Below are 23,162 nucleotides of genomic sequence, written 5' to 3'. Positions count from 1 at the left end.
GGATGTTTTCCTTAAATTAATTTTACACAGAAACAAGAGTTGAAGTTCACCACCGTGTCTTCGTGAAGATTGGGGCTATTCCCCAACCATGACAGATACATCATTAAGCAAAACAAGTCTAATGAAAATGACATTGACAGATAGTAACAGAGGAGTCACGAGAGTTGCTGAGACTTGCAGTCACCTGTTTGCAATGCAAAGTTCTGCTTCCTCAGCAACAGCCACATCACATTTTTTAAAAATCAGTTTCCAAAAAGGGAAAAATCAGATCTAGCCTTAAGAAGAAGAAAATTTTATACCACAATGGCTACAAAAGCATCTCTGGTGCTTTGATGACCCTGTAAATTATCAATTTCTAGTCACAGTTAGGAAGGGCGGTCTAGTGGATGGCACATTAGCCTGGAGCTCAAGGACCTGATTTTCAGTTCCAAGTTCAGCCACAGGCTTCCTCTGTGACTTAGTCTATCCTATGCCTCAGGTCCCCCATCTGTAGAATGGGAATACCACCTCCATGGCTCACAGGGGCATTGTAAGAATAACCCTTATTAATGAACGTGAGGCACTCTGGTTCTACAGTGATAAGGGACATAGATACCATTATAACCAGTGATACCATTATTTGCTCACTAATTCAGAATATAGGGTCTCATTCCCTTGCAGTGATGCTGTAGTATTAAACAAGACCAGATTCTTGAAGGTTAACAATAACAGAAACTATACTAGAACAGCTAGAGAGTGGCGGTCTTCAGCTCCCCTCAAGAGTCTGTGGTAACACTACTTGTCCAGTCTCCCTTTCCCCCGACCCCAGCCCAAACATTGTTTTGCCCTCTTACTTGTGTCCCTCCAGTGTCACGTCCAAAGTAGACCCATTTTTCAGATCCTCCCTTTCAAACATAGAGCGAGCTCTGGTTGTTACACATGTGAGATCACTGCTTGTGCACACTCTTGGATTCAGCTGTAGGATTTCCAAGGCCAGAGCATCTGTTAACAAAGATGCAGACTTGAAATAATGAGCAGGGTGTCAACATAAAAAGTTACTAGTCAGTCAGCTGGGTAGATTTGGTCCTTTTCTATCAACAGATATATCCACACCTCAGAGACAATAAACCTGACTGTACATTTGCCCTGTTTCATTCGCTTGCTATTTTCATAGGTTATTAGTAAAGGTTCAGGGAGCTGTAGAGAAATATAAGCAGACTACAGGTGGATGGACATAAAACTTGGCAGAATCCATTTTTAAGGGGAGCATGACCAGCAGTCCAGGGTAGGCCAGTGACCATTGACACACTTGCATTTGAGCAGTGTCCATTTGCCACACTGCAACGCTAGCAGCCAGTCTCTACCTCACACAGCTTTCAGATTTGACAATTGTATATGGCATTTTGAACTGAAGCAGTGGTGTCACGGGGAGATGGGAGGATGGTAATGTGTGGGAGGCAAGGCAGCAGCACTTACTGTAGAAAGTAACATTGTATATTGCAGTGGAAATAAAACCTTGGTTAGAGTAACCCTGGGCTCCCAGACAACAGGGACCAGTAGGCAAAGGGAGGAATTGCAAACACTGCATAAAATGACATCTCTGCAGAATCAGCATACAGTGGCATTATGGGAAGGTGACCGATTGGCTAGATGGAAGCTCACTGACCCACATCTATGCCATGACATGGCCTGGACTCTCAGCTACAAGCTAAAGCTTGGGATAAATGAAGCAGGCAAAACTGGGATGTTAAAAGCTCAGTTTTTGATGCCTGTCATATACAACGTAAGCTAAACCGCCTCATCATTAGTGCTGGAGATTGATAGTACAGCCATTTGTTTCGCACAAGAAAAGCTCTTCAGTTGCCATTTCCAGTTGTCTGTGAGATGGCTCATGAACACAGCTATTCTTTAGATCCAGCCAGGCAAAGGCATCTCAGGTAATTTGTGGACATTGTTTATACCAATTAAAGCCAATAGCAAATTTTCACCATAGTGAGTCAGGACAGATTTATACTGAGGCACAGGCAACAGATACTTATAGCAAAGAATATCTGTGCTTGATAGAACAATTTCCATTATGGTTAATCTTTTAATCCTTTGCTATTTTAGATTTAGCACCATGTTACATTAGACAATAATTTTAGTTCATCCACCAACTACCTCTGCACTTCAGAAGATCAGAGTACAAAAGAAGGCAAAAACCATAAAAGAGTAGCCAGCAGATCTTACCTAGCAGAGGTGTAGAATACAAGCATGAGTATCTCAAGGAGAGTGTCTTGGGAAGTCCAGTGCCCTGACCTGCTTCTTGGCCCCAAAATCTTTTGAAGGAGCAAAGGTGCTAATCGGAGAAGGGAAAGCGTATGGAAGGTTATTGTTCATCATGTTACTTACAGTAGCACCTACTACCAGCCCAGCATGTTCCCATTGTGCTAGGCACTGTACACACAGAATGCTAGACAATCCCTACGCTGAAGAGTTTACAGTCCAATCGACAAGCCCCACATGGGGTGGGGGAAGGGGTACAATACACAAGCAACGTGGACAACGTGATGGTGGCAGACATGTTAGTGCCATGTTTTTTGAGTAGTGGGTTTAGTTAGGAAGGGATAAGCTAATTAGAAGGTGAAGTAAAAGGAAGGGACACTGTAGGTGGTGGTGAGCGGGACAAGGCAGAAGAGGGTGACAGCGGCAGGTGTGGAATGAAGCTGAGCTGAAGAGAGGGTGAGAGCAAAAAACAACCAGTCAAAGGGCAGAGAAAGTCCAGTGAAGACTGTAGAAAATTGACTGAATGGGTCCGCTTTGGCAGCTTCTCCAATGGCTCCTACAGGCTCTCTTCTGCAGTTCCCCTTCCCCTCTCACCAACAGACCCAGTCCCCATGGGGTGGTGGGGGAGGAGAAGTACCACCTGCGTCCTAGTTCCCCCTCAATTGTATATGCTAACCGTTGTTCAAATGAGGCCTTTTACTGCTGAAAACCAATCAAATAATGCATATTGGAAAGGATTTATGCAGCAGTAGCCATTCATCGATATGTGGGGGAAAAGGTGTTATTTTAACATGGTTCTCAAACCAAGGAAGTGTCTGTATTTTAATGATGAATTTATGTCTTCTAGCTTCAAGAACTCTAGTTTGAGTTTCAGCTGAGTCTTCAGCTTCTAGTCCTTCAGAGAAGGGTCACCTATGTCTTAGAACAGTAACTTTTCAAAAAAGCAACAGAAGACCATCGTTTGCCACGTGTTTTACAGAAGTTGAAGGCTCAAGGACAGTCAATAGAATCAATGTCTACAGTTCTGGTAGAATCAATGTTTTTCCCTCCCCCGTGTGACAGGGGAAAAAAAAAAAAAAGCTATAGGACTAAAAATAGTGGCCAGAATTTCTCACTATCTTCTCTTTTACTGTTTCTTGGTTTAAACTGGACAGTGGACTGTAGTCACTAGACTCCTCATCTATGCAACTCTATTGTAATAGGAAGATAGTTAGGGCAACTGGATTGGGAGAGAAAAGTATACACTATTACTGCTTGTAGAAGCCATACTGTTGGTTGGATTAATATCCTTCTATTGGAGGGATTCTTACAGTTAAGCAATCAGAGTACTACCCAATTTAACCAATTCTGCTTCTGTTTAATCTTTGCAAAAGCTTAAGTTAGAGACAGTTCGCATGAGTAAAATTGACTCAGTTACCTATGTGCGTAAGTTTATGCACATGTGGATGTTTGCGCAGGATTGGGGCCTTAAAAAAAGATAAATGCTTTACTCTAAGTCTTTGGAGGGAACACAACTTTGTCAAAATAAAGCCTGATCTTTTAGTACCTGAATAAATAAGGTTATAGTAATAGGGCTGGTAGGCATTTTCCAATGGAAAAACATTTTCCATTGGAAAATGCCTATTTGTTGAAAGGGTCTCCTGGATGTATTGATTTTGACCAATTTCTGTTTACAAAAAAGTGAACATGAAGCATTTTCATAATGTTAAAAAGTTCCATTGCAACATTTTCATAATGAAATATTTTGATTTTTTATTAAAATGGTAAGTGAAAGTCGATATGGAATGTTTCAAATTGACTCAAATTAAGGGATTCTATTTTGCAGGAAAATTAGAAAGGTTTTTTTCAGTTCCAGAACAGATGGAAGGGATTTTGAACTCAGGATTTCCCTACAAAACAGAAAATCTTGTCCTTGCCCAGCTTTGTTACATAAAGTAGTGCATTTACCTTCCCGCAGTGGCAATAGGGAACACTGATGTTCTTTGCTGCCCAGCTGCCACAGAGTTGCCACAAACGAAGGCACGTTATTAAATTTCCCTCAGACTAAATTGAATGGAAATTGTAAAGATGAAGTGTTGCTGCTGCAATATAAACCCTTTTCTATTATCCTCTTCCTTTTACCAGCCACACATTCAGTGCTCCCATTTGCCTGCATCCCCTCCGGTTTTTTAAAATGGCCTTCAGAACAGCGAAGATGCACATTGTTCAGTGCGTGGCAATCAAACAAACTCAGATTTTAAACAGGGAAGATATGAAGGTAACATCCTTTTAAGCACATGACCACCACCGCCGAACAACATGCTCCGTACTGAACCATGCAGGGACAATGTCTGACCCAGGGCACTTGAGGAGGGGAATCTGAGGGATACATGCTAATCAACCTGCACAGTTCGCTTCAACCAGTACGTTTACACAAATTAAACTCTAGGAAAAAAAGTAGCTCAGTTGTTACAAAAATGGCCCTCAGATTGGACTTCAGACAAATTGTAGATGGACATTCACCCTGGTGTCCTCTGTGCCATGAAATGCTCTCCTCCACCACCAGGTGAGATAATGGATTTCATACCTGACACAGCAATCCACAAAGTTGTCCCTTAAACAGTTTCTCTCTCAGTGGGTTAACAGTGGCTATGAAGAGACATTTACATAATCACTGCATGTTAAATTATAAAGAACCATTTTAGATACTCTTATGGTTCCTTTTAACCTTGTTTTTGCCCATCATGAATGAAGTTAAATTTTCACCGTCAGCTATTTGTACCTGCAATTTTCATGTATTCTTACGATTTTAAAACAGATGCATACGAGAGACCATATTCCACTGCGGGGGAGACACTGAAAATGTCCTAGGCATTGTTCTAATTTTCTTATCCTTTTTTAAATACAGAAAGGGATATGTTTTGTATCAGAGTGTCACTGCTTTTAGAATGCAATAGCACTCTGAATAACGGCTCTAAACATGGGGTCATAGGCTGCCAGGTTTGGACCTGCGATTCCAGATGATATTTGAGATTCCTCCCCTTCCACCCCCCCCCCCCCCATGACATAGCATTTTGTTGGTTTTATTTTAGTTTCCAGCATTGCACACAGAGGCCAGAAAGTGCTCTGAAGAGCAAGGATAGTCCTTTTGTTCACTGTCTGTACAGTGCCTAGTGCAATAGCCCCACCCCCTGCAGCCCTGAACACTAGTGCAATACACATAGAAATTAACTGTATTTTGCTTTGTACATTGTTGCAATAATACTTTGAATGAAATGAAAACTTGGTTAATTGCATCTCATTCTTCTTCCACAGATTAGAATCCATCTCTCAGTAGCCATATTAGCTCTATCAGCACTAGCTGCTCTAGCAATTAATGTTATGTTAAGGTACCAGAGACTCTAAACATAGGATGGCAGAATTGACCCTTTCTCAGAGCAAATAGTACCTTCCTCAGCAAATTCCATTGATTTCAGTACTGTATTGGTAGCATTGCTAGCAGAGGACTACTTGTGGAGTAGTTTACTCCGCAATGTGAGTGGAGGTGTCGAAGTGGCCCTAGGGAAGAAAGCAGCCGTGACTGACAACACAAAGGGAGTACGTGTGAAGTGGTACTGTTTTTAATCATCAATTCTATATCCATACCATTGTTAAGAACTGTCTTTAGAGAGTTCCCAGTTCAACAAGAGACTGTCTTAAAATTTGGGAGACTCCTCAAATGGGAAGTGAGTGTAGCTCTACTGGCTTCATTTACATTGGCTGGGGAGATCCCATTTTAAAAACAGGGGTGTTTTTTTGGTGTTTGTTTTGTTCTTAGGAGTTACACTCTTGCCAGAGCCTACCAAGGAAACGAACATACCAATTTCCATTTCTACACCTCTTCCATGCAGCTAACAACATATCTAAAGGATGAATGTGCAAATGCAGTGTGCGCGCACACATGCTTCCTCAGGTAAAACGCTCACTTGAATACGAATGAACATACCTGCAACCTGTAAAGCCATCTTGGGGAAGTTTCTGCAATACGGGGGCGTAATATTCTTAAGGGACCAGTTTCAGCCAAGTGCTTAGGAGCATGCCTCTGCCTCAGCTCAGCATAATCTTCCCAGCATGTGTTCTGGTTTCAAAACTACTAAATAATTTACAATGTTTCCCTGCCTCAAGATTTTTCTTTAGAGTACATTTCCCCCATGACAACATGGATCATGTACCTGGAGCCAGACCCTCAGCTGGTGTAAGTCACCAGCGCTCCATTGAATCTACGGGAATAGACAGAGACTTGACATATCAAAGCTTTCTGGGTTATTGCTGTTAAGAAGGGGTGAATACCAGGTAAATCTATGAAGTCTCATAAGTTTAGGAAAGAGCTTCATTTATATTTTAAAAGGAACGAAAAATGTGGCAGCCTCTAGGTGAAACAGTTGTTTCAGACAGCAGAGCTATAAGAACACAAGAAAGGCCGTACCGGGTCAGACCAAAGGTCCATCTAGCCCAGTATCCTGTCTGCCGACAGTGGCCAATGCCAGGTGCCCCAGAGGGAGTGAACCTAACAGGCAATGATCAAGTGATCTCTCTCCTGCCATCCATCTCCACCCTCTGACAGACAGAGGCTAGGGACACCATTCCTTACCCGTCCTGGCTAATAGCCATTAATGGACTTAACCACCATGAATTTATCCAGTTCTCTTTTAAACTCTGTTATAGTCCTAGCCTTCACAACCTCCTCAGGTAAGGAGTTCCACAAGTTGACTGTGCGCTGCGTGAAGAAGAACTTCCTTTTATTGGTTTTAAACCTGCTGCCTATTAATTTCATTTGATGACCCCTAGTTCTTGTATTATGGGAATAAGTAAATAACTTTTCCTTATCCACTTTCTCCACATCACTCATGATTTTATATACCTCTATCATATCCCCCCTTAGTCTCCTCTTTTCCAAGCTGAAGAGTCCTAGCCTCTTTAATCTCTCCTCATATGGGACCCGTTCCAAACCCTTAATCATTTTAGTTGCCCTTTTCTGAACCTTTTCTAGTGCCAGTATATCTTTTTTGAGATGAGGAGACCACATCTGTACGTAGTATTCGAGATGAGGGCGTACCATCGATTTATATAAGGGCAATAATATATTCTCAGTCTTCTTCTCTATCCCCTTTTTAATGATTCCTAACATCCTGTTTGCTTTTTTGACCGCCTCTGCACACTGCGTGGACATTTTCAAAGAACTATCCACGATGACTCCAAGATCTTTTTCCTGACTTGTTATAGCTAAATTAGCCCCCATCATATTGTATGTATAGTTGGGGTTATTTTTTCCAATGTGCATTACTTTACATTTATCCACATTAAATTTCATTTGCCATTTTGTTGCCCAATCACTTAGTTTTGTGAGATCTTTCTGAAGTTCTTCACAGTCTGCTTTGGACTTAACTATCTTTAGCAGTTTAGTATCATCTGCAAACTTTGCCACCTCACTGTTTACCCCTTTCTCCAGATCATTTATGAATAAGTTGAATAGGATCGGTCCGAGGACTGACCCTTGGGGAACACCACTAGTTACCCCTCTCCATTCTGAGAATTTACCATTAATTCCTACCCTTTGTTCCCTGTCTTTTAACCAGTTCTCAATCCATGAAAGGACCTTCCCTTTTATCCCATGGCAGCTTAATTTACGTAAGAGCCTTTGGTGAGGGACCTTGTCAAAGGCTTTCTGGAAATCTAAGTACACTATGTTCACTGGATCCCCCTTGTCCACATGTTTGTTGGCCCCTTCAAAGAATTCTAATAGATTAGTAAGACACGATTTCCCTTTACAGAAACCATGTTGACTATTGCTCAACAGTTTATGTTTTTCTATGTGACGGACAATTTTATTCTTAACTATTGTTTCGACTAATTTGCCCGGTACAGACGTTAGACTTACCGGTCTGTAATTGCCGGGATCACCTCTAGAGCCCTTTTTAAATATTGGCGTTACATTAGCTAACTTCCAGTCATTGGGTACAGAAGCTGATTTAAAGGACAGGTTACAAACCTTAGTTAACAGTTCCACAACTTCACATTTGAGTTCTTTCAGAACTCTTGGGTGAATGCCATCTGGTCCCGGTGACTTGTTAATGTTAAGTTTATCAATTATTTCCAAAACCTCTTCGCGTGACACTTCAATCCGTGACAGTTCCTCAGATTTGTCACCTACAAAAGCCAGCTCAGGTTTGGGAATCTCCCTAACATCCTCAGCCGTGAAGACTGAAGCAAAGAATCCATTTAGTTTCTCCGCAATGACTTTATCGTCTTTAAGCGCTCCTTTTGTATCTCGATCATCAAGGGGCCCCACTGGTTGTTTAGCAGGCTTCCTGCTTCTGATGTACTTAAAAAACATTTTGTTATTACCTTTGGAGTTTTTGGCTAGCCGTTCTTCAAACTCCTCTTTGGCTTTTCTTATTACATTCTTGCACTTAATTTGGCAGCGTTTATGCTCCTTTCTTTTTGCCTCACTAGGATTTGACTTCCACTTTTTAAAGGAAGTCTTTTTATCTCTCACTGCTTCTTTTACATGGTTGTTAAGCCACAGTGGCTCTTTTTTAGTTCTTTTACTGTGTTTCTTAATTTGGGGTATACATTGAAGTTGGGCCTCTATTATGGTGTCTTTAAAAAGCACCCATGCAGCTTGCAGGGATTTCACTTTAGTCACTGTACCTTTTAACTTCTGTTTAACTAACCCCCTCATTTTTGCATAGTTCCCCCTTTTGAAATTAAATGCCACAGTGTTGGGCTGTTGAGATGTTCTTCCCACCACAGGGATATTGAATGCTATTGTATTATGGTCACTATTTCCAAGCGGTCCTGCTATAGTTACCTCTTGGACCAGCTCCTGTGCTCCACTCAGGACTAAATCTAGAGTTGCCTCTCCCCTTGTGGGTTCCCGTACCAGCTGCTCCATGAAGCAGTCATTTAAAGTATCGAGAAATTTTATCTCTGCATTTCGTCCTGAAGTGAAATGTTCCCAGTCAATATGGGGATAATTGAAATCCCCCACTATTATTGAGTTCTTAATTTTGATAGCCTCTCTAATTTCCCTTAGCATTTCATCATCACTATCACCGTCCTGGTCAGGTGGTCGATAATAGATCCCTAATGTTATATTCTTATTAGAGCATGAAATTTCTATCCATAGAGATTCTATGGAACATGCGGATTTGCTTAAGATTTTTACTTCATTTGATTGTACATTTTCTTTCACATATAGTGCCACTCCCCCCCCCCCCCCCCCGCACGACCTGCTATCCCCTACAGAAAGCAGGACGGGCAGCTTGGACAGAGTCTACAGCATAGGAAGCGGAGGTAGCAGGGCAAGAGGGTTCACTCCCAATACGAAGGTGGTTGCTTAGGCACAAGAACAGCATCTTCAGCTATACTGCTCCTTAACACTTAGTCCTGACTCAGAGGGCTCAAAGCGCCACCTACTGAGTCACCAACCCCATGTGTTGCAGCACCCTGCAATTTTGTGGGAAGTTTCTCTTTGAAAGGCCAACAGGTCTGGACCTTGCTGAGCTCAAGTCGTGTCTGGATCATCGCACAAGGAGGAATGACTGAAGCATTCTTGAAAGAAACAGAACTTCCACAGAGTAAAGTAACACAAAGGTCACCATCTAGTGTGACCTCATTTGATTCTTCCATTATCTAACTGCAGCAGAACACTTGCCAGTGCTATAAGTGAATACTACATAAGTACTTACTTTTCTGCTCTTTATCTTTTTCCTGAAGTGTCTGGCAAGAGCTCATTAAAGCCGTATTCATAGCCTGAAGGAGTCTCTGCTCAGAAATGGCTTCCTCTAACACACTTCGCAAAGATCTGACTTCTTCCCAGGCAGAATGAAGTGCCCCATCTCGATCCTTAACCTGAGCACAGAACAATAAATGTAAAAAGATCACAGCCCTGACTGACACAAAAAGGTCTTTACTGTTCATGCAAATGAAACCGAAATGCATCTGTTCTCTCAGGAAGTGATAAGCCCCTACTGAACTTCTGCATTTTTACATTTGGGTGGACTGTGTATGGGAGCTATTTCTGAGTTTTGTTTTTTTTAAGCCACCACAAATATGCAAAGTTGCCTCTTTCATCAGCAAGCTGTTGACGCCACCTCCTCTGCTTTTACTTCCTCTGCAAGTCACAGTTTTGCAGTGTGGCTGTTCATTCCAACAAAGCATAGTTTCCTATTTGCTAGCAGAGGCGTATCAAGCATAGCTTTCTGGTGTGCAGAACACCAAGTCACTGCCCTACCTGTTTGCTGGAATCCTCCAACTGTTTGGTAGCTTCTTGGAGCTGCAAGCCAAGAACATCTGCCCGACTGACAGCTTCTTCTTGCAACTGTTTGACAGCTTCTAACTCGTGTTGTCTGCAGGGGGCAGGACACAAGTTCAGAAAAATATGCCTGGGAAGTGTGATACCCAGTCACTAAGAGAGAGACCACATGCTATTAAAAAGCTTTAACATTGTGTCTGGGAAATTAAACTAACAAGGGGTTTAGGGATTAACCCATCCAAGGCTCTTTGATCTGCCAGATGAGTACAGAAGTAGTGTAGGTTGTCAGTAGGTTCCTAGCCACCCAAACCTGTGCAAATGCTATGCAAGTAGTGTCTAGATGAATTCCAATGTGGAAAAGGAGTAGGAGTTTACTGCACCAGTACCAAATAGTTTTAAAAGGCATTTTAAACAACTTATCATAGACAGTCCATTTGGCTATTTTAGGGAAAAGTAGTAAGAGGATCCAAAGTCAAGAGCATTAGTAAAAATGTCAGATGACGACCCTGCAGGAAGAGTTAATGATCACTACAGTTACGCAGCTTTGATTTGTTAGTCACTTAGTCTCACTGAAGCACCTTTTAAAGCACCAAGTGACAACTACCAATGGAAAGTCAGCACCACACAAGTCCCTGTGATAGAAAGTGGCTGTTCAGTGACCCTTAATAGGCTTCTTTTGCATTGCAAAACAGTGGGGCTGTATCCAAACCGACCTTGTTCTGAACGTCTTCCCACTGTTACAGCTCCACTGGTAGCATTACCAGCCACCCCCATTTTTAATCAGAGTGTCCTGAGCTGGGCACTCCACCAGCAGCTGGCCTACACTAGCACTACACCAATGGTGGGAGATTCAGAAAGATATAGAATAGATCAGGCCAGGAGAATACTATGCTTGCTCAGCCCCAGCAAACAAATAAAATGAGGATAGGAGTGTTCTTTCCTAGCCTACATTTACCCATTTCTATAAGAAAATCTACTTAGAGTCCAAATTTTCCCTGACCACTAGTAAATCAAGGCAGTGTGCTGCCCTGAGCTAGAAATGGTTTGGTCTAGTATAGCAGACCATTTCCAATAAGTAAGGATGTTGGTCTGTCAAACATGGGCATGCCATCAACTTCATACACAGCCAACAGTTCTGCTTATTTAGTGGTTGCACCTGCAGAACATGCAGCTTTTAAACTGTTTAGTCTGTGGTCTGCCTGGTGTTTTAGCAGAGTCTCTACAATGATGCATTCTTACTTGGTATGCAGAGGATAACGCCATGTAAGATAAACCCCTTTAAACAGATCTGCTCACAGAGGAGCATGTGATTAGTTTTCAATTTCAAGAAGTCTAGTTCCGAGTTCCATGTGTCATTTACATGGGGGGGGGGGGGGGCAAGAGCAGGAGAGAATTAGAGGTACCTGGAAGAAAGCTCTTTCCTGACGTGAAGCTGCTCTGTTCTTATTCTCCTCAGATTTCCTGCCATTCTAACATACTCTTTATCCAGGGATTCTCTGTGTTCTTCTAAGAGATGGAGCTTTTTAATCCAATGATTTATCTTCTCTTCTAGCACTTGCTTGAGGTCCTATTCATTTTTAAAGTTAAAAATGCCACATGGTTATAAGAGTGTAGCATAAGGTTTACTGAACACGGCACTTAGAAGTGTACAGGATCTCTGGTCAGCAGAGACAGCCTCTCCCTATCTGCCATCCCTTAGTAGTCTAGTAAGTGTCCATATACTAGACTGTCAGCAGTAAGTAAACAAGAAGGATGGACTTCATGCAACATTGAGTTTAACCCCCCTCAGTTTTTGAAGGGGAAAGACAGATAAGGACATGGCATCATAACAGCGTAACCAGTGCAGCTGTCTGAAAAGTGGCTTTTCATCTATTTTTTTCAAAGGAAGTAAAGTTTTTTGCAGAAAAAACATCTCCTTCAAAATCTTCCATTGAAATTAAAGACTTTTGAAATAAAAATTGGCTCCAGACTTAAAAAAAAAAAAATTCATCGCAAATGGAAAAAAATGGTAACAAGTGTTTCCTTTAAAAATTGTGGAAGACATTTACTCTTTTAGACCAACCCTGATAATCACCAACACATAGAAGCTTTCCAGAAGGTTCAGAGCATGGCATTATACGCTATTTTACAATTCTTTATTTGTGGCTTCACATTAGGTGAAGCGACAGGCAGAGAGAGTGAAAGACTATGCCTTTTAGTAGCATGGGAGAAAGTAACTTCAGTTACAGCAATTGGAGTGTTTCAGGGTAGAGTTTATATGAATGTGTACCAGATTTAACCATGCTAATGTGCAAGTTAAATGTTGTTTACTTTGTCTGAGGCCTGTCTGGTCAACAGAGCAATGTCTTTCAGCTGGCAGCAACACCTTTCAAGACTGAACTCCAGATGGCAGTGAGCATGCACTGTAGAGGGACAGGTATAGTGTCTATCATGTGATTAGCAAGACTGCAGTAGAGCACTACCTGAACACTTTTTTGGGACCTGTTTCTTGGCTTACAATTCCACTTCTGCTAAGCTGAGGATGAGGATTCCTATGTTAATGTAATTTTTACCGAGTAGAGTCAGTTCTATACAATGACTAGCCTAACTGCGGAAATTTCTCATGGTACTTGAAAATTATACAAAAATCAGAAAGTTATTGCCCATGCTATTTACTCTCAAAGAAATGTCTGATCTTTCAGAAAGCAAGCAAGATCCTGACGAGAACTCCTTAAATAATTTAGACACCAGCCCTGGCAATAGACTGTTATAGTCAGGGAGGTGGTACCATTAAAACCAAAACATTCACCTTTTCGTTCTTGGTTCAAGGACAGAGCCTGGCTAATGGAGAGAGACGAGCTTATAAAGAAGAAAAAGAGGGGCATACTTCTTATATGGCAGTAAGTGTTGTCCAGTTTCTCTAGTAGGACTATCAGACTACTTGGGTCCCATTGCAAGATCTTAAAACCACTAAGAACAACAACTCTTGGCTCTTACCAGATGCAGAAGGACGACCATATTCCTTCCAAAATGACACAGTAGGCACTTGGCTGCTCTTACAAGGTATTGCTGCAAACATCACTTATGAGCAACATTTCCCCTGGGAACATTTTCCCTACCGTGAATTGTCCACTCGGTAACTGCAACCTAGCTGCCACATAAAAGCAATATTTGACATGTCACATCCCCCACTTACTTGCATCACTTTTTGGTGGCAAACAAAAAACAAAAACAAAACAAAAAAAAACCACCCAGAAAAATCCCAAGTCGTCTCTCACTGAAAGAAAAAAAAAATACAGATTATTCCAGACTGTCAAACTCTTGGGACTACTCAAAACCAAGTTGCAGTCAAATGGGAGCTACACAGATCGATTGTATGCAGAATGTGGAAGTAGAAAGATAAGCTTTGGCTAAATACAAAGATGGACAGTCGAATAACTGCTGTAAATGTGGGCATGAAGGAAAAGCCCCAGATGTCAACTAGGCTCTCTTTATATGGTTCAAGGAGAAGAAGGTGTAGGGAGCACTGCTTGCTGGACTTGCAATCAAGGGAAAAGCCCTTCAGCTTGTCTCTTCACTTGGATTGAATGATTTTAAGGCAAGTGACAATTGGTTTACCAGATGGAAGAAACACTTCAATGTTGCTTCCAAAAAAAGGGAGCATGGCAAAAGCAGTCGGTGGACTCACCAGCAGCTGAGCAATGGTACTGTGAAAAAATTCCTCACATTCTTGAAAAAGTTTTCCCCAGCTGACATCTGCAATGCTTACTAAACAGGACTTTATCTGAAAGGGCTCTGTGACAGAGGACATGTAGAAAAAAATGGAAAGCTAGAAGGAGAGAAAGCTTCAAAGGACTGTGCTTGTCTGTGCCAACCTGGATCAGAGTGACAAATGACTGTTGTTCATGAGTGGGAAGTCAATCCAACCCAGATGCTTTCCACAGATTTTCAGTTAACTTCTCCTCAATTACGTCAGTTCAGTGAATGCCTGGGTGACAGGGGAGTTTTCATCAACTGGGTAAAAAAGTGTGATCGCCGTCTTCACTTGCAAAGCCTTAAGATAGGCCTCGTCTTGGGGTGTGTGTGGAGCAGTTATCCAGTGAGTGGCTCTCACTAACATTCACCTTGAATTCTTACCCCCCAGTGCTACATCTTTGATGCAACCTATGGATCAAGGTGTGATTAAGAACACGAAGGGACATTACCCATCAAAAATTGCAAACCAGATCCTTGTTGCTCTTGAGGCGAACCCCGCAGATGTTCAGACAGTCCTGAAAACTCTACATTCACTAGCTTGTGTTCATCTTTCTTGTTGCCAAGGCCTGGCAAGATGTAAAGCCAACAATTTCCAATGGTTTCAGGAAAGGCAAATTTGTTGTGATATTGAACAGTTTGACGACCCCCTGAATGATGCTCCACTTCAAGCAAGCCTGGAAAAGGAGGACATAGTAGCAGCTGTGGATTTGCTCAGATTCGGAGAGCTAACCCATGAGCAATTACTGAGCACTGCAGCAAGGCCAGAGAAGTGAGCTTGTGTTGATGAAACATTTCATAATCAAGAGGCAAATCGAGAGAGTGAGGATGATTTTGATGAAGCTCCTCTGACAAACTCTGAGCTGTTGAAGGTTTGAACCAACTCAGCACTTTTCACAGCTAGAGGGACTTGGTGACAGGGTCTACAGGTCTCTTTGGGACATTGTGACTGAGAAGAAGCAGAGCAAAGTAACAGAGTTTTTCATCCACAATGAGTGAGTTTATCCATTTCTAATTAATTTAGAAGTTGATACTCTATAAATAGAATACACTGATGTGGAATACTATTTTAATTTAGGTAATTACATTATTATTTGCTTAGCAGATGCCCTTATCCAGGGCAATTTACAGTGCATACAAAGAATTACCATTAAATGGGAGTACAAAAAGGGTTTACAAATAAGAGCAAGAGGTTGTGTTTGTTGTCATGGTTGATGTTTGATTTTTTTCTTAACATAAAAATAAAAACTAGATACTTTTATAATCACTCAGTACCACTTTCTTGATACAGTATAGTAGTAGGCTACGAATGCAGAACAGAACCCAGGTGTAAAATATGCAGTACCTATACTAATGTAATACTGTAGCAGCAATAAACATACTTCAAGTTGTTACACTTCTAGATTGTTAGCACATACTGTAGCTGTTTGACGTATCAGAAGAAGCAGGCTGCCTTTGGTCAGACGACACTCCCAAAACAGCAATAGCTGCTTAGGAGCAACATAGCAAAAGGGCACTGATATGGTGCTACTAACGAGTGTCTACGGTTGTTCCTTTTAGGCTATCTTCCTGTTTCACCAATTGTTCATTGATAACAATGGATATAGTGGAAATGTTTTAAAAGAGGATGTAACATGTGCTCTGAGATCTGTACTGGCTGCCTGTTAGTTTCTGGGGTGGAATTTATAGCGTGAATTCTAACCTAGACGGTTTGAGATGATTGGTTGAGACCACTGCTCTTCTGAGATGTCAATCAGTGGCGCTGACAAGGTGCACCCTCTTAGCTCCCATTTGAACTGGGGTGAGGGGAGAGATGTGTGTGCCTATTTTCCAAGAAGTTTGAACTAAACTCCCTAGCTTGGTCTGCCAAAGTCCAGTATGCTAACCCCATCTCCCTCCCACCCCTTCTTCTCGGGTAGTTTGGGTAAGTGCAGATAGGATGCACATGATAGATATAGATTTTTTTTTTGCATATTACTACTATAGGTTATAATTTGAGGCTATAAGGGCTGTCTTTCATGTTGGCATTCTTGCAACAGTTTTAAAACATACAATACTTAAATAAAGCTAAGAGCAGTGATGGACATTAACAAGTTGAAAACAAACCATGGTCTATTAGTACATAGACAAGGGACAGATCTGCTAGATTAGAACTCTTTAATATCAAAGGCAATTCAGAACCAATGGCAGAAGCTGAAGTTATTTAAAAATATATTAAAATTTGAAGTAAGATGCAATTTTTTAAACAGCAAGGATAATAAGCCACTGAACAGCTTACTAAGGGATATGGTAAATTCTCCATCACTTTGGGTCTTTAAGTAGATCAGATGTCTTGCTACTTGATATGATCTAGTTCAACCACAAGTTATTGGACTCTATATTGGTCCCTTTCTGTACAGAGAAAAATGTTGCAGGAATTATTGAATTAAATTCTATGGCTTTTGCTATGCAGAAGCAGGGCCGGCTCCAGCATTTCTGCCGCCCCAAGCCAAAAAAAAAAAAAAAAAGCTGCGATCGGCGGCGGCAGTTCAGTGGCAGGTCCTTCGCTCCTAGAGGGAGTGAGGGACCTGCCGCCCCCGAATTGCCGCAGGTGCCGCCCCTCTCCCTTGGCCGCCCCAAGCACCTGCTTGTTAAGCTGGTGCCTGGAGCCGGCCCTGTGCAGAAGGCTAGACTAGATGTTCACAAGTCACTCCTGTCCTTCAAGATCTAGGACATTTTACTTTGAAGTAAACATGGCATCTGTCACCTTTAGAGTGACAACTTCTCTGATCAGTTGAGTACTTAGGGAGCTCAAGAGAAGTTTTAGTAGCCTGTATCTGGTATCCTAAACAGAAGTAGCAGCCTATTCCTAATTCACCACTCTGTTCCTTCTTTGATAGAAGGGTTTAGAAGAGGAAGTTTACAGATGTTCTTCAGAGGTATGAGAAAAAAAGATTCCTGAACAGGACCTAGGAAGACAAAATATATAAAGTGGTACCCCTGTTTTCTCTTCCTGAAGAGATAGGCTGATACAGAACGTCTTCAATAATGAGGTGCTAAAGCAAGGTAAGGAATTAGCTGGACCACAGTGGAGGCTACGGAAGCATGACAGCAGCATACCTAGTGCCATTTTAAAATCTTCCGTAACAAGTCCCTTGTCCCAAATATCCAGGAAACAGCAATAGTTTTGTTTCAAAGAAACTTAGGCCAGGAAACTACTCCTGTAAATTAATAAGGGGGAACTGTATTGGGAGGAGAGCTGTGCATAGTTATCTAGCTCTGGACAGCCCTAAAAGGAGTTTAGACAAATACTAGATGTGTCATAAGTATACTGAAGAGAAGATCACTCATATAACTCCATTAGTGTTAATAGGAGTTGCAGTTATGAACATGTACTCTAACAAAATGATAAAAAAATTAATGCATCAGGCAGAAACATGTATCTAGCAAATAAAGCCTGTCTGAAGAGTGACCCGATTTTTTCTTCGTTTTTTTAGATTTCAAGAGAAAGGGGCACAGGATTAAAGTAGTTAGTAATACAGCTAACTTAATCCTTGTTCTTTGAATAATGACTTGCAACAGCTATTGTGAAAGAGGTAACCACAATTCAGTATATTTGTTCCTTTCTGAGGCAGCTCTTGAGTAAAACTCTGTTTCTATATTGCAATAACTTCAATTTAAGGACCAAACAAAAGAATTAAATGATTGTCATATTTCTAGGATGTCTTCTAGTCAGAAGAAATAATATAATCTATAAACCTGACCACATGCTGTCTACTTTAGAGTTTGACATGCATCTAAAAATGTACGTAGTCACTTGTGTGGAAAGCATCATTTCACACTCTCTTTGTTAAATGCTGGATCATAGCAGAGATCTGACCAGTTCTTAGTTTGGGTAAATCTCCTGTGTAAGTCACAGGAAGTGACCAGCCCTGAACACCCACATCCTTTATTAAAAAAAAATAAATAAATAAAGTCACAGAACAGATGGGCAGTGTTAGTGCGAGTTAAAACAAGAATGGTTTTGAGACAGGTGTGGAACATGCTTAGCTTAGCTAAGAGAAGAAGGATGGCAAGATCATTATTAGAGTTGGTCAAAAAAAAAAAAAAACAATAGTTTTGTTGGAATTGAAAAAAGTAGTCTCATTTTCATTTAAATTTCCCCCCAAAAAATTGATAAACCAAACCTAAAACAAAACAAAAAATGGTTCTCAGTAAAAACCCTTGTTCTTCTTTTTGTTGCAAAGCCCAGAAAAATTCATAAAAGTGAAATTTTTCCATGATTTGTTTAATGAAAAGCTAATTTTGGATGAAAAAAACAAAAACGACAAACCACCACCACCCCGCCCACACACTTCCGCCAGTTCTAGACATACTCAGCCACTCATAGGTCTCAAGGATACAGTTTCCAAAGTCTATGTTGTTCTGTCTAGACTGTATGGTCAATATGGGGGGGAAGGGGAAAGAGAAACAAACTGGTTTCCTCTCTAAATTACACACCTCTGAAGTCCAGTCATCCTCAGATATTTTTTCCTTTGAACCCTCCATTAACAAGCTAAATGTAAGTAAGGAGCCTAGATAACCCAATGCACCTGTCTCCAGAAGTAGCGTTGTAAAACTTAGGGCTTGCCTACACTTAAAATGCTGTGCTGCTGTAGCACTTCAGCGATGACTACCTACACTGACAGGAGAGGTTCTTCACCTCCCTGGTAGGTGGTAATCAGGTTGACCCGAGAATTTTCCTGTTGACCCGAGTGCTGTCTACACCAGGGGTTAGGTCGGTTTAACTGTTGCTCAGGGTGTGTGAATTTTTCACACCCCTGAGCCTTGTAGTTATACCAGGACCAGCTCCAGGGTTTTTGCCGCCCCAAGTGGCGGGGGGAAAAAAAGCCGCGATCACAATTGTGATCAGCGGCACTCCGGCAGCAGCTCCACCAAGCCGCTTTCTTCTTCGGTGGGAATTCGGCGGCAGGTTCTTCCCTCTGAGAGGGATCCGCCACTGAATAGCCGCCGAACAGCCCGACGTGCCACCCCTTCCCCTTGGCTGCCCCAAGCACCTGCTTGCTGGGCTGATGCCTGGAGCCGGCCCTGAGTTATACCAACCTCATTTCCTAGTGTAGGCCAGGTCTTAGCGGCCATAGCTAGACAGGTACAGCAGTACTAACCTTAGGCTTATTTTAACCTTGTGTGATTTAGTCTGTGAAGTAGGAGAAGAGAACTCATTTAAGAGCTGGGCTAGCATGCTTCTTTTGGCCTCAGCAGTCCTTTCAAAGGAGTTTTTACTTAAGATTAAAAAGGTTACAACTATACGGCGCTGATAACTCCCCAGAGGATGTGAACAGGCACACTCTGGGTGCATTAGCTTTGGAGAGGACCCCTTTCACATGAATGCAAGAGGGACTAGGAGCACAGAAGTGTTGTTCAAGGTCTGGTGTGAGGATGTCCACTGCAGAACTGGCATGCTTCAGCGAGCAGGCAGTAGTGATACAGAAGGGAGACACACCCAACTATTAAGCCTGGTCTAGACTAGAAAAATTACCTACTGCTGCAGGTTTTAACCTCAGCCATGTTAAAATGCCATGCTTATCCCTGCTGTAACTCCATGGATTTTAGGGATCAGTTTGGCCAGCATCAGTTCACTCCTTTGACACGAGAGTGACCAGACAGCAAGTGTAAAAAAAATCGGGATGGGGGTAATTGATGCCTATACAAGACAAAACCCCAAATATCAGGACTGTCCCTATAAAACCGGGACATCTGGTCACCCTATTTGACACCTATTGTGAGCAGTGAGTAATTTTTCTACTGTAAGCGAGGCCTGGTCCACACTAGGATATTAGGTTGGTATAACTACATTGCTCAGGGATGTGAAAAATCCACAGCCCAGAACAATGCAGTTAAACCAACCTAATCATCAGCATAAACTGTGGTGATTCGATGGGAGAATTCTCCTGTCAACCTAGCTACCACCTCTTGGGGAGGTGCCGTACTGACACCGACAGAAGAACCTTTCCCAGAGGCATAGGTAGAGTCCTCACAGAAGCGCTACAGCAGTGCGGCTGCAGTGTCCTAAGTGTAGACAAGCGCTAAATTTCCAACTGCTACAACATGGATGTGTCTTCAGGAGGAGCAATGCTGCTAATAGCATCTTAAAATGAAGGAGTGAATTGACAGACAAGAATTCAAGCCCCACTGGAATGAAGATTTGAGACATTGTTTGGGGGAAATAGGTGAGAGAAAGGAAGTGAAAGTCAGTCTTGTACATACTCATAGGAAATTCAGGCATGGCAAGGAGAGTCTTGTCCTCAGGCTGCCACTACCACAAAAACAAAAGCAGAAGACTATATGTCGAAGTTTGTCTTCCCAGGTGATGACCCCGATTCAGAGGCAACTCTATTCCTGGGTGAGCTATTGAGATCAGGTCTGATCTAAAGTTTTCCATCCAACCTTTTGATACAAAGTTGGGTTTTCAACAACATGTACACCCCTCCACCTCCCAAAAAGTGTCTGATTTCTACAGAAAGTTGCCTTTTAAAAAACAAAATAGGGGAAATCTGAAAATCCCCAAAAAGTTTATTTGGAAATGCTAATGTAGTATGTAAATGCCCCATTTCCCTCTATAGGTTGGGTTCCCAGACCAACTACCTCTCATGATACAGCACCATCAGATACTTTCCATATTTACCACAGCAACATAGCAAGAGGGGAGAATAGTGCATCATGGGATATGTAGTGTGGCCAAGGAGCCCTAGCCTACGGACGATGGTTGCATGGGATATGTAATCTAGTTTGGGTGAGGCACTGTGGTGACATTTCCAAATCAAAAATTTGGTTTTAAGTCAAAAGGTTTTTGGCTAATGAATAATTTTTCCGCCACAGAAGAACCATTTCCCCATTTTCCAACCAGCTGTAATTGAGATGTTTAAATTACACCTGAATTGTCAATATGGTATGTGGAGTAGAAGGAGTTCAGGTTTATACAGCAAGTATGGAGGAAAACAGTGTTTTTCTCATGAAACCACTCAATCTACCCTTCCATTCAGACAAGTAAATGCATAAGCACAAGCAAATGAGACAAATATACCAAAGAAGAAAGGACAAAATGAGGAGAAATAGGGTATAAAATGGAGGGGTTCCATTTGTTTAAAAAAAAAAAAAAAAAATCTGCCCATCCTTTAATTAGAAAGCCCTTCATCGCCATATTTGGGGTCAGGAAGGAATTTTCCTCCAGGGCAGATTGGCAGAGGCCCTGGGGGGGGGGGGGGGTTTCGCCTCTCTCTGCAGCCTGGGTCACAGGTCACTTGCTGGAGGATTCTCTGCACCTTGAAGTCTTTAAACCATGATTTGAGGACTTCAATAGCTCAGACTTAGGTTAGGGGTTTGATACAGGAGTGGATGGGTGAGATTCTGTGGCCTGTATTGTGCAGGTCAGACTAGACTATCATAATGGTGTCTTCTGACCTTAAAGTCTATGATTCTAGGATTGTTATCAGTTCTGTCCTCAAGCAACATCTGAAGGCTACACCAAACACCCTCCCTTAGCTTTTTAGCTCTTCAACACCATCACTTCAGAAATAATGTGGCTTGAAGAGCAGGGTTACTTACAGCAAGCTTTGTTTCACAAGTCTCCCTCACATTCACCTCAGGATCTGCAACCCATTGCAAAGTGGTCACAACAAGTTCCTCTGCTTCAGAGGCTTCCTCTTGCTGAAAAGATACATATTAATGCATCAAATACTTAATGCTACACAACATCACCTAAGCAGGATATCAGACTAGTAATAGTACTAGAGAGAAATTTCTCCAATAAGTGATGCGTCATAAAAGTAACTGGCAGGAAGCACTGCCTCCAGATAATTGGAGTCAAATATAGTCGTCCAAAACTGCCTCACTTCAGGTCTCAATTATGAATCACTTTATGCACCTCGGCATGGGCTATTTATATCTCCAGTTTACTCTCTTCCCTTCACACAGATTCTGCAGAACAATTACACCCCCTCCCATACAGGAGGGTAGGCCGTGACAGAGCCTCAACTGTGCACAGCACTCAATTATGCACTGGCCACCACAACTGAGCCAGTGCAGCAGGGATAGGAATAATCCCCAGGGAAAAGGCAGGAACAGATGACCGTAGTAATGGGGAAGCGGGGGACAATCACAATTTGGTCCAATTCAGTCCCTCAGTTGCTCCTGGGACAGCACAAGTATGCACTTCCCTTTACTCCGGTCTTATGATAACTCTAAGGTTCAGTTCTCAAGGCAGAAAGTGAGTGTGACATGGGGAATCTGGTTGATGCATTTGTTTTAAATTAGAGAAGCCTTCCACTACAGGAAAGCAGAAGGATGCTCCTAAGAGACCTGTTCTCTATCCATTGATTAATGTGGAAACATTGACTGTGGGATGATTTGAAAAGGCTAAAAATCTGAAAGAGCCCAACATTCCTATAAATAGTTACTTATGCAATATCATACCAGTTTTTGGATGGTAGCCTTAAAGTTTTCTCCCATTTGTTCAGGTCCTTGCAGTAACAATAGCACCTCTCGGTCCAATGTTTCGTCCAAAGCAGCCCATTCAATTCCAGCGATCTATTTATTTTTTAAAAAGCCAAACAGGTGTCCCTTGATATCTTTTGAATTATAAAGGCCAGCACCAGTGACATTTAGAACTTTCAGGAGTACTACTGTGTTGTGTTTACCAGAAGGTCAGAGTTACTGGGAATTTTAAGCCCATCAAGGCTGCAAAAATGCATCATGTCATGGAGATTTAAGAACTAGAAATGTTGGAATGGTCTGAGCGAGGTAGATCTCCTCAACTCCACACACACAGATTCTCCTCACCTCCACGTACACGACAATGGATAGGGTATTAGGACTCCTGGGGTGACAAAGAATAGAAAGGAGTCTAGACCTGTTTCACACTTGTTTTAATAGG

At 42.0% G+C, this 23,162-nt stretch overlaps 1 protein-coding gene across 1 annotated transcript in view; it reads right to left on the bottom strand.

Annotated features, from left to right (window-relative positions):
* IRAG2 (inositol 1,4,5-triphosphate receptor associated 2) overlaps nt 1-23,162 on the bottom strand; it is a 65,291-nt gene that overhangs the window by 19,353 nt on the left and 22,776 nt on the right. Inside the window, exons 14-21 of the mRNA XM_065410005.1 lie at nt 22,703-22,816; nt 21,836-21,937; nt 11,923-12,086; nt 10,499-10,613; nt 9,954-10,116; nt 4,811-4,872; nt 2,209-2,317; nt 834-981 (exon numbers count right to left, since the gene is read on the bottom strand). Of these exons, the coding sequence (XP_065266077.1) occupies nt 834-981; nt 2,209-2,317; nt 4,811-4,872; nt 9,954-10,116; nt 10,499-10,613; nt 11,923-12,086; nt 21,836-21,937; nt 22,703-22,816 (977 nt within the window). The remainder of the gene's footprint in view (nt 1-833; nt 982-2,208; nt 2,318-4,810; nt 4,873-9,953; nt 10,117-10,498; nt 10,614-11,922; nt 12,087-21,835; nt 21,938-22,702; nt 22,817-23,162) is intronic.

The sequence above is a fragment of the Emys orbicularis genome, chromosome 1, assembly GCF_028017835.1.
Source record: "Emys orbicularis isolate rEmyOrb1 chromosome 1, rEmyOrb1.hap1, whole genome shotgun sequence".
Classification (NCBI taxonomy): domain Eukaryota; kingdom Metazoa; phylum Chordata; order Testudines; family Emydidae; genus Emys; species Emys orbicularis.
The sequence above is the reverse complement of the archived record's forward strand: the minus strand, read 5'-3'. Positions and strand labels throughout refer to the sequence as shown.